The sequence below is a fragment of the Calypte anna genome, chromosome 1 (genome assembly GCF_003957555.1).
Source record: "Calypte anna isolate BGI_N300 chromosome 1, bCalAnn1_v1.p, whole genome shotgun sequence".
Classification (NCBI taxonomy): Eukaryota; Metazoa; Chordata; class Aves; order Apodiformes; family Trochilidae; genus Calypte; species Calypte anna.
The window spans coordinates 85890588-85902523 of record NC_044244.1 but is presented as its reverse complement, the minus strand read 5'-3'; the positions used below and the strand labels follow the sequence as shown (position 1 = coordinate 85902523).

The window sequence follows — 11936 nt, the reverse complement described above, 5'->3', positions numbered from 1 at the left end:
TTATTTGCTATGAAACCAGAATTTTCCACAGGTCGAAACCCCGAGATTCCTTCAGTCTAGGCTAGTTGCTATAGCACTGCACAAAAATAATGCCTTCCTTCTGACTCAGCCTTTGGAGATCCTCTGCCTGTAGTTCACATCATAGAGCAGACAGAAACAAGCTGCTTATGCAGACCTTATGCATGTGAACTAGTGAAGGCTCAGACAGACCAATCTCTGCCATTACCAATGAGGGCTGCTCTGCCCTACAGAGATTTGGGTGTGCACCTCTTGGAGATGACCACAAGCTACACAGGAGGCCACGCTACACCATGCGAGTAGGTAAAAGCTTGGGCACTAAAGCACCTGCCAAAAGTGGATGTCATGATTCAGTTGAGAAAAAGCTCAGCCCAACATGCCTGTTTACCACTAATGACATTTTAAAGGCAGTTTAAAGCAACAGGCCCAGCTGTACATGTCTACCTTGTAAGTGTAGGTGAGGTTTCTACCCCATGCCTACCTACAGTCCTGTGCCAGGTGAGAATATCTGTGACCTGCCAGCATGTGAGCATATCTGCAACTAAGAATATGTGTTTCCTCCATGTATCTCCTACATATGTGCAAGATGAGAAATCACAGTGGACCAGGGCTTGGAGTAGGACCATTGCCAAAAGGCCTCTGAGGTCAGGAAGCAGTGTGCTGTTGAGTGAAAAGGTGGGTGATGATGTATATGAAACAGCTCTCTGTGAAGCAGACACACAAGCTGACATCCTAGATGTCCTGTGGGGATTTGTAATAGGTTCTTACCCCTGGTACTGCCACAAGACCCAACCTGCAGGCAACTCAAATGTGCGTATCAATATATAGGGATAAAGCCCCCAATACTATAAGTTTCTTGAAGCAGCCTAAAGGATCTGTATGAGGACTTTTAGAAAAAGAACAAGGTTTTATGTTCCCCTGATCCTGATTTTATGATTAAGAAGCATCTGGTTTGCTCTTCCTTCAGGATTCCTTCAGGATTCACACTGTAGAAGCTCTGACAGCAAAAGAAGCAACAACGTCTTTTCCTACTCAGGGCTGAATGAGGTACAGGAAACTATCCTCACCTCTGCCACTGCTGTGGCTTCGGAGAGACTCCTTAAGTATCTGAGGCAGTTTGCTGTCCCATTCAGCCCCTACTAGTACAACCAGTAACTCCTTGGAAAAGTTTTGCTTCTCGGGATGAGGTGGAGGGGGAAAAAAAAAAAGGAAAAAGGAAACAGGAGAAAAAAGAAAAATAAGAATGAAACAAACAAACAACAAAAAAACCACAAAAAAAGCCCCAAACCAAAACAAACAAAAAAAAACCCGGAAAAAAAAACAAAAACAAACAAAAAACCAAAAACCCCCACACTCCCGTTCATTGTCCCCAGGGCAACAGAAATTAATAGTTGTGCTGATTTGAGCATGCTGATCCATTAACTGATACCTCCCCTTTTGCTGGTCAGTAAATAACCGTGAGCACAAGAACTCCTAAAGAAAATCAACAATATCCCAGGTATGTACCAGCTGATTAACTGGGACAGAATTGGCTGGCTATTTTGGCTTGTTTGTAGACAGTTCCCTTTAACTGTCTGCTATATGCAGTGTGCATCTGGTCTGGTACACGATGTGCCACACTTCCTGCCCTTTGTTTAAGCGAGATGTTACCAACAGGGGTAATAATCCAGATGCGACAGGGACGGTCACGAAAAGTAACTGGGTTTTTTGGGTCTTGCATCTGACAGCCCCTTGAGGAAGGTCTCATCACCCCCTTTCTAGACAAGCAGAGGCAGTCAAGCCTCACACAAGTCACTCCAACCCTCGGATCCCTGCCGAGCCCTTCTCATGGAGCACCGCCCCACGCTGCTGGGCAGAGAGGGAGGAGCAACGCGGCCGTGCCCACAAGGCCCGGGTGCATTTCGTGCTTGCTCATGCAGTTATTTATAACCCCTGAGTCACTGGAGCCGGCGCTTGTGTTGCTCAATGGTTTGTTTATTTTGCTGCCTTTCTTTTTTTTTTTTTTTTTTTAATCTTTTTTTTTTAATTATTTATTTGCTTTACAATAACAATAATAATAATAATAAAATATCACTTTACAATAACGAAATACTGCCGTCCAAGCAATGAAAAGTGAGAGAAAAAAAATACTGCGCAGCGGAGGGGGAGGTGAGAAGCGAGGCTGGTGATACCGCCCCCGCCGCGTTCCCTCCCACCATGACTGGGCTGGAAGGTGGCACCCTCCTCCTTGCCCCCCGCCCCAAGACGTGAAGGAAGGGTCTGTGCCTCCTCCCCCACCGCCACCCAACACAACGGGAGGCGTGGACCCGAGCCCCGCCCCGTGGGCTCCGTGACGGCTGGGGGGGTGGGGTAGTGGGGTAGTGGGGTGGGGGTACCTCCCGGTGACGTCAGAGCTCCCAATTTTCCGGCGAGTGGCTGGTGCGCTCCCGCGGCGGGGGTCGGGGTTGCGGTGCGCTCGGCGTGCGGGGGCTGGCAGGGCCGTAGGGGAGGGAAGGAAGGAGGGAGCCGCAGCAGCAGCAGCCGTCGGGAGGGAAGGTGACAGCCCGGCAGCATGAAGTTCCAGTACAAGGAAGACCACCCGTTCGAGTACAGGAAAAAAGAAGGGGAGAAAATCAGGAAGAAATACCCCGACAGAGTCCCTGTGAGTAGGGGAGGGAGGGGGGGGGGGGCGTATGGAGGGGAAGAGAGGGCGGCGGTCGCGGCCCGGCTTGCCTCACGGTCTGCTTTTGTTTCCCTTCTTGACGGCTGCTTCTGTCGTCTTTTTTTTTTTTTTTTTTCGTTCTTTTAAGGATAGAGGAATGAGATTAGTAAAGGTGAATGTGATCTTGGTGTTCGGATGCTCGTTTCAGGGTGTTTTTTCTCTTTAGGGCAAAGCGATGGCTGTTTATTATCTAGGAAGGTCTGTATTGGTGGGTGGGTGGGTAGGTGCGGGGTGTAATTACCCCGTTTTTTTTCTGGGAGCCGCAGTAAGTCGACAGCGAGAATGGTGCTGATCTTTTGCTGGCAGCCTACGTGCGTGGGGCTGGGGGGTGGGGAAGGAGCTTACCATTAGCTCTGTGGAAATGAAGGAGAACAATGAGTGGGTTAACCGTGTACTCCTCATAGAAAACAAGGACTGTGTCACCTGATACGTTGTTTTTATTTTACTTTCTTTTGACCCGTCTTTTCGATACAGCCTGTTCTTTTCCTTTGCATGAGAGAAAAATGTTACCTCTCAGTCTTTCTGCCTTCCTGTTTACTGATTCTGAGGAAAAAATGTCACTTGAAAAACAAGGTCATCTAGCTAAACTTTGCTTCCTTGTCCTTTGGTCCCTTTGGAGTGCCTGTGGGAAATTTCTGGCTTTATGACTGCTAATAATAATTGGAAAAAAGAAATGACAAATCAAATTAATTGTGAAATTTTTTTTTTGTTCCTTTTTAATAAACGCTTTGCAGATGTTCTTTCTTTACATCCCCACTGGAGAGGTCTGTCCTAGATTTACTGCCCAGGGGTACTGCATGCAAGATAAGTTGGACTCCCCCATCAACCTGAGGCCATGGGGGAACAGTTATAGCACAGGTTTTCCCTGCAGGCTAACACCATTTTTTTATCATGGGAGTGGCCCTTAACTGGACTGGCAAAAGGTTTTGGAAGTCAATATTTGGCTGCATCTGACCTCTGTATTTTCAGAGCCCCTAGCATAGCACAGCAGGTTGAGCACACAGCGAGTCAGTGGGGAAGTGTGTGTGGTTCTGTGTTTTATCATGGGGACTGCAGAGGGCTCTGTAGGTCAGGAGTGAGACAATCTGTAAACTGAGGATTGGCTGATTGTACAGCAGATCACGATAGATGTGTCTAGAAGAGCCGTGTGAAGAGCCCTGGGAGAGATACTGTCTGGCAAGAGGTCAAGATCGAGGGGCATCAGCAGATACTCATGGGGAAGGCCAGGATCAAAATCACAAGGTGTGCTGTAGTTAAGGATAAATGAAAACGACACAAGGCAAGGCCCAGATGCAAATTGTTTGGGGTAGCCTCTTCTCAGAGCTGCATACGGAGCAAATGAATGCAGCATACAAGAGATAAAAACTAATGTTTTTATCTGCCCTTCCCAACAGCAGGATCCTTGAAGATGACATCCATTTGGCTTCCTACACTGCAGTGCCCTGATACATCTCAGCATTTTGCTGAGATTATACTCTTGGCACAGTACCACGTTACCACAGTCACCACCCAGCAAGAACAGACACACAAACAGCCTAAATCTGCCCTTTGTATTCTTTCGTTGGTTTGTGTGCAAGAAGGTTTTAGTGCTTAAGAAGAGATAACCCGTGTTATCAGGCAAACCAGCTACAGTTCATAGTCAGAGTAGCAGAGTACCTCCATTCCTTCCCTGCTTCTTTGCAAGAGTGAGATCTCTCTGAAGCTCCATGATGATCTGATTTAAATCTTTCGTAGGGGCTTAGAAGCCCAAACACTCTCACCCCTTCCTCATAGGCATGACTTCTTTGTCTTTGTTATCTAATGGCCAAGCTACAAGCCATCCTTTTGAGTCAGTGGTCACATCAGTGCTGCTAGCTACCAGTTCTGCATGTCAATAGTTTTTGAAATTGGAGGCAAGAAGAAAAGCTTTATCTCCACTGCAGTTTATTGTGTTAGATCTTGCCTCATTGGATTTGTGAGTTTAAAAAAAATGTGCTAAGTGCAGTTGCTGTTCAGCCTGCACCTCTTCAGTGAGACTGTAGAACTGTCCTTCCTTCACAGCATTTATCAGCTGCATATTGTATGGAAATGCATATCGTGCCACAAGCTGCCTTCGAGAGCTTGAATACCTTATACTAAGTGCAGTGCTTGAAGTTCTTGAAGAAGCACAGACAACCATGCTTCTTTTTAACAAAACAAAACAATTAAAAAACCCTCATACCTTAAAATGTACAGGGGTTTTGGCTGTTTTGATAGGACAGGGAATGTGGTGAATAAATGGAGCACAGGAAAGAGATATCCAAGATAGCTTCTCTACTATGTGACATGTTTTCCAGATACTCACTTGGTTATAGAAGGAGTCAAGTTGGCATGGCCCTTTGTCCAAGCTAAGTACACCAAGCTCATCATCATAACCTTTTTTCTCTGGCATAGCATCTCACTGATGAGACATCACCATTTTCTTTCCAAAGAAGGCTTAGTCCACAGCAGTTTATAATTTTCTGTTAAACAACAGATACATTTCCTGAATTGTGTTGCCAAAGACCTGCATGAGCATAGGGCTCTTAGGTCCACAGTGTCTCACATAGAGTATTCACAGCCGTAGGGTCTAACAGGATTAAGATGTTGAGAAGGTTCAGAAAACTCAGCTTCTTGTTTAGATGGTCAAAATGGCTTCGACAGAACAGCAAGCCACAGAGACTGAATCATGTAATATATATCTTACCAGTTCAAAAATATGCAACACAAAAAAACCAGCCAACCAGCAAAAAACCTGCCTGCAATTTTTTTCTTTACAAACCCAGTACTTCCATGGAAACATACCTCCAACCCCTGGAAAGGTTTCTGAGCCTATTCATGGAGAGAGCTCAGTTCACTTTGGAATACTTTCTGCTTCTGAAATAAGCATTTTGCCTACCTTTCAATAAAAAAAAAACCAAAACCTTTAGCAGATCTTTTTGTCTAACCTTAAATCTGTTGAGCTTCATATTTTTCTATGTTGTAATGAGATTAAAATACAATGAGGTTTAGTATCTTGTGTCAGAAGTATGTGGGTCCAGTTGCCCAGATGGTGCCTTGTTTTTTAATTATTAAACATTTATATGAATAAGGAATTGCTTGTAACTACATGAACTAAGGAAAACAACCTTAAAGGATATGAATTGTAGAGTAGAAGATAACTACTAAACAATTAGGGATTGAAAACAAATTAAATTCCCCAATGAGTTGTAGTTTCTCTTTAATTCTTTGCTTCATTCTAGAGCACTTGGTACTGGTGAACGCAGAAATTAGGATGTAGCACTACTGGGAGTAGGGCTGATTTTGTGCCAGGCAGTCCAGAACTGTAACCTGGAAACAGTTCAACTAACTTGTGATACTTCTTGTGTTCATGTATTAGCCTTCTGGGACCTCCTTCATACAAAATTAACCTGCATTGGGACCATCAAGGTGACCTGATTTTATTTTTTTTTCTCAATTATTATGGTTTATTTTTATGTCTGTTCCAGTCTTCAGTAACCTGGGCTCCCAGTACAGCTATTGACTGTGATTTAAGTCTTCTCACCTGTATGTTCTTTAATATTGTGCATTTTTCTAAAGACCTGGTAGCACCGTCTCAGATTTTCTAGTGATACTTTTTGCTCATTAGTTTTATGATAATCGTGGGCTGTTTCTTGGTTTCTCTCTCTCCAGGTAATTGTGGAAAAAGCACCAAAAGCCAGAGTACCTGACCTAGACAAAAGGAAGTATCTTGTGCCTTCTGACCTCACAGGTAACAAAGTATACCTCCTTTCTTCCTGCTTTTCAATGAGAAGGTCTTGGCGCTGCTTTTTACTCTATAACCAGCACTAAGAAAATCTACAGGCTGGCTCAACATCTTATCATTATCCCAGTTTCCTGGCTCTCCTTGTTTATGTTTATTGCAACATACAGATTTTTCTGAGATCTTCTGAGGCATCCCACTGACTTAGCTAACATGCATGTGTCACTGCTGACTTCTACCCATGATGAAAATTACTGAATTGTGTATCATAGGCAGTCACATAACCATCAGTCAATGATGACCTAGCTGCAGAGTTGCCAGGGGCTGAATGCTCGTTGCAGGAAGAGGCAAGTTCTTGAAATAGTCCCATTGTTTTCCACCCTTGTTGTTGGAGGCTCAGCTACAGAGTTCCTTTTCTGAGTGGTCATGGACATTTTCTGTGTCATTACATTTGTTTTCATTCGAGAACGTGAAAGGGTTAAAGAAACAGTATTTCTTTTTCTTGCATGTAGAATGGTTATGGAATACTTTCTTGTCCAAGCAAGTAGTCAGTTATTTGTCATCAGGAATTTGTTTCAGGAGTGGTATGACCATTTGCACACTTACATTCTCTCAGGTGTCTTTAATGTGTAGGATTTAAAGGGTTAGCTACCTAGATGGCTTCCCACCAATCCCCTCAGCAGAGCATTCCATACCATGGCAGGTAGAGTGTGGATTTAGAAGGTACATGTCCTGAGGCATGTACTTGAGAAAGGTATGTGCCTGCTAGCTCCAAGTGGATTAGCTGCTAATGTACTTAAACTTGTGAAATTACTGATTGCTTTCCTACATTGTTAATTTTCCCCTACCTTTTATGTACAGCATGTGATTTCCACCAAAAAAAAAAAAAAACCAAAACCAAAAAACAAACCAAGCACCATGGTTAGGGATTAAAAAAAAAAATTCTGCATCTAAGGCATTCTCCTCTATTCCTCTTCAGTTGGCCAATTCTACTTCTTAATCCGAAAGCGGATCCACCTGAGGCCAGAGGATGCACTGTTCTTCTTTGTCAATAATACCATCCCTCCCACCAGTGCTACCATGGGCCAGCTGTATGAGGTAAGTCTGGACAATCTCTTTCTCCTTTTGTTGGTGTGTCTGGAAGGGTACATACTAGCACTGAAAGACAACTGAGCACTACACAGCTGTCAGTGGGCACAGGTTGGTCACAGATGCCTGAACACGATCTGCCTTGGTCTGGGCTGTATCCCACCATGTGTTCAAGGAAGTTCCATCTTGTAGTTATAAAGAGGAGCCCAGGAAGCCTCATTTTAACTGATTGTTTGATAGTTGTAATGTTTGTCATATAAAGTGGTGAATAGCTGCCCCAGCAGTGATCTGTTAGTTCTACTGCTTTAACAAAATATTGAAATAAATCACTATTAATTTCAGAGGGAAGATTGTGTCAGGGGACAGCAGGGGAGGCAGAACATACGCTCTAGTTTTCCTGTGGTTACAAAAAAGGTTTCCTTTTAGCAAGTGTAACTGAGCAACCAACTGTCTATAAATACATTGTCAAAGAATACTTATTCTTTGTTCAAAATTACTATTTCATCACGTGTACTTTGTATGTGAGGATCTTGTAGGACACTGAAAATTGCAGCCCAAAATTTCTACTGAACTGTGTTATTTGGTTGACCTTATGGGCATATTTTGTGCCCGTCAGAGGAATGTTCCTCCACTATATAGCTATAATATCACTGATGGTTTGCAGCCTGGATTGATTTCTCCTTCTGCTGTGTTAGTGTATTTTAATAAGAGAGTTCCAGTATGGTGCTGTGAGCCTTATTTGATCTGACACTTTTTGACCATGACTGGACCATGTGTATGTGGACTGGTGAAGGTAATACAAGATTAGCACATGCAGGGAGTTTTCCAAATCTGGACATGTAGGAGGAAGGTATTGCTAACTCTCCAGAGCTGAGATCAGGGCTCTCTTCCTGGCACTTTGCAGACTTCTTGTGCAGTGTAATCACTTAATATCTCACCTTTACTGCCCATATTTAAAACAGCTACTTGCCAAATGTTCTGAAGAGTGACAAATATAACCACATTTACCAAATACTGATTTTTGACTTGTTAAAGCATTTTTAGTCTCTGTATCTCAAGGCCATACTGTGTTGGGATTTCGCTGCACACCTTGCCACAGTCGGAGCTGTTTCTGTCACATGTTTGCAGCACACTCTTGCTGTGGCTCTTTGAGTAAATTCAGTGCCTGGAAAAGGGACATGACTCAATTTAGAGGCAGAGCTGTGTCTAAAGAGAGGGAGTTGCTATACACTGTGTTTGGTATGAGGAATTGAAGCTTTTGATGTAAAGCAGGAGAAACAGCTAGACAGGTTATGCCCTCTTGTTGCTACAAGGACCTCTTGGATGGGCTTTTTTACATCTGGTAACTTACTGGGCTTTTGTTCATTACTTTCTCCCTTTCTCCCCTTGTAGGATAACCATGAGGAAGACTATTTTCTCTATGTGGCCTACAGTGATGAGAGTGTCTATGGCAAGTGAGCACCAGCCCCCCAGGCATGCAGGCGAGATGGACTGATAGAATGGACTGGGGGGGGGTGTTGGAGAGGAGGAAGGAGAATGCCTCAGAAGAGGGGAAGAGAACTGGAAGTGAACCACATGCACAATGCCATCACCTTCCATGTATTAATTATAACCATTATTTTTTAAATTAAGGGGAGGGAGGGTAAGGGGACAGTGTATGAAAGGGTGAACTGAAAGGTTAACCTTTAGGTTAGCACAGGGTTGGTGGGGTCCTTCACAGGGGGATGGGAAGACTCCGCTATTCATAGTTCTTCTCTTATCACAGCTGGGAGTAGTTAGCCCATACTGGAGGCTGCTAGACAAGCCAGTGTGGTGGAGCCCTGGGAGACTGACTGGGCAGGATGGAAATTTTTGTGTAACCCTTTCATTGGATGAAAAAGGCATGCTATATATTGCACACTGACCTTGTTGCACCTTGCCCGCTGCACAGGCTGCAATCTTGTGAGCATTTAGTGAGCTGTGAAATGTGTCACTCTGCCCATACAAGGCTGTCCTATGCTGACAGTCGTCACTCCAGCTGCTACCTGTGAAGTGTTCCAAGAGTATTGCGTTTCCCGTCACTTCCATCTGTATTAGAAGGGCTAACTCTGAGGGCTGGAAACTCCTCAGCTGTGAGACACGAAGTTTGGGAAAAGAAGGAAGGAGGGTTGTTGTTTTTTTCTCTTTTCTTTAATTGCAAGTGCTGGACAGAAAAATTTGAGACAACTCTTCTCTTCTTTTCAGTGAAGTCAGCTGATAAACTCATAAGCATAGGGCTAGAAAGGACCTTAAGAGAAGGACTAGCCCACTCCAGCTCTGAGGCAGGACTGAGTATACCAAACAAGGCTGCTCGTCTGACTTGTTCATAGTGAATTTCACCAAGGCAGATCCTGGAGGCTGCCAAAATTATCAATTCAGTTGCTAATTAGCCTACAAGTGAGAGAGCTTTTCTTGCTATTTAACTTTAGTCTCCCTTGCTCCGCATTAGGCAACTAACTACCAGTGGTCTTGCTACTGGTGAACACGGGAAATTATCTGTCAGTGTCCTTGTACCAACCTTCTGCAGATTTGGCAATGGCAGAAGTACTGCAGGTTCAGCCTTCCCTTCCATGTCTCATCCCTGTACAGCCCTTGCACCGCATGCATGAGCGGAAGAAATCAGTTGCTCCCGTGTGTGTTTTGCTGGCTTTTGTGACTGGACAACAGTGCCACTCTTAGCTACAAGAGAAGTGCTTTTAGGATTGAAGGAGAAGGGGAATAGGTTCTCTGTAGATTTAATTTTTTTTAATCAATTTATTTTAAGCCAGTGTTGTTCTTAGGAAGGTGCCAGAGAGATGCTGTCCTGCGTAAGCCTTATGCTGTCATGCCAAAGCAGTATTTTCCCAGTGGCACAAACAGGCATTACCATAACTGGTAAAGGGATGAGGTGTGGGACATTAACTTACTTTCAAGAAAATTCTGGGGTTTTATCCAAATCAGAGAACTGGACCTGAGTTACTGTAAACATTCCTACATTTAAGGGAGGGACCAAGAAGGAGGAAAAGACAAGAAGGATGAAGAAGCCACGCAGATTGCAAATATGTCGAAGGTGCTGCTACATTTACATGATGTTAGATTCCAGTTCTCTGTATTCCTCAGGAATGAGAAATAAACATGAGCACTCATCTAATTGTGGGAGACAGGAAATCAGGTTTCAGCCTTCTCTGACTGTTGTCAGGAACCATGGTGGAAGCATGAAGTGAAAGTCACTGGCAGAACTGTGTGAAGGTCAGGGAAGGCAGCGTAGTGGGGCAAGAGGGTCACTGCCCATTTGGTATGGGAGGTAGCAGGTGAAGGAGAGAGAAGGAGACCTTGAACAAAGGATGCAGGCAAAGGAGTTGTAATGGGAAAACAGAAAGTGGGGGAGCAAAGGATGAAATGACTGGGTTAGTTTTCCCCAATTTTTCATCCTGAACTTCAGGTTTGCTGTTCCATCATGCGCTGGTCTGGAATAAATGCATTTGGATGAGTTTTATCTACTGCCATCTTAAATAACTTCAATTTCTGCCTGCAGTGCTCAGCAGTCCTCTCTTTTTGGCCCACTTTCCTTCAATCATTAGGCTCTTTTCACATCTTCTGGGTGCAAATCCGTATCAGTCTCTTGGTTTAGGAAGCTCTGGATGTTCTGAAGTGGAGAACAGACCCAGGAGGCTTTCTAGAGTAAAAGACATGATGCAGGCAGATGGTGTGCATCTCTCTGCCACTGTCCCACTTGCTTAGTCACGTGCTGCCAAGCACATGGTTGCGTGTTGTCTCAAATGAGCCAGTACTTAGGTATACTCAGGGGAGAAAGAATTGGCATCTGGGCTGCTTGGTTTTGTGTTCAGACCTCCTCTCCCCTCCTGCTGCTGGGTTTATAAGTGTGGGACTAATCTCAGCCATTTGTTACACGTAGAGTTTACAGTTTAATTTAGTTGTTCTACAGTTCTTTTAATGGGATTGTGGCATTTTACTTCTGTTTTTGCGCTAGTCTGTTATCGTACGAGGTAACGCTGGTTATTCTTTTTTGTGTTGGTTACCTGCAGGTTCTTGTAAAGTTCATACTACTGAGCTAAATCAGCCAATAAATAAAGATGCATTGAAATCACAGATGTGGTCCAAAATAAGTGACTGTAGCATTTCTTCCCACACATGTGCATGTAAATGAAGGGGCAGTTCTGTCAGAACTGCTTTTTCCCAGAATGCTGGATTTCCTCTGTCCTGATTACCAGGCCCAAGTCATGTCTCTCCTTTATTTTATGTTGTCACACATGATTAGCTATGTCTTGCCATGTCACCAACATGAACTTTTAACTAGACCTGCATGATACGAGAAAGTTTTAAGGAGAGTGATGGATGCACTGAGGCACTCTATGCCACTTTAAGGGCCTG

The 11936-nt window shown here is 44.1% G+C and overlaps 1 protein-coding gene across 1 annotated transcript; it reads left to right on the top strand.

Annotated features, from left to right (window-relative positions):
* Positions 1-2232: 2232 nt before the first annotated feature.
* GABARAPL1 (GABA type A receptor associated protein like 1) lies at positions 2233-11654 on the top strand. Its single transcript, XM_030447155.1, has 4 exons — positions 2233-2659; positions 6389-6467; positions 7438-7556; positions 8940-11654. Exons 1-4 carry the CDS (start codon positions 2570-2572, stop codon positions 9003-9005), a joined length of 354 nt encoding a protein of 117 aa, XP_030303015.1. The 5' UTR covers positions 2233-2569; the 3' UTR covers positions 9006-11654.
* Positions 11655-11936: the final 282 nt, after the last annotated feature.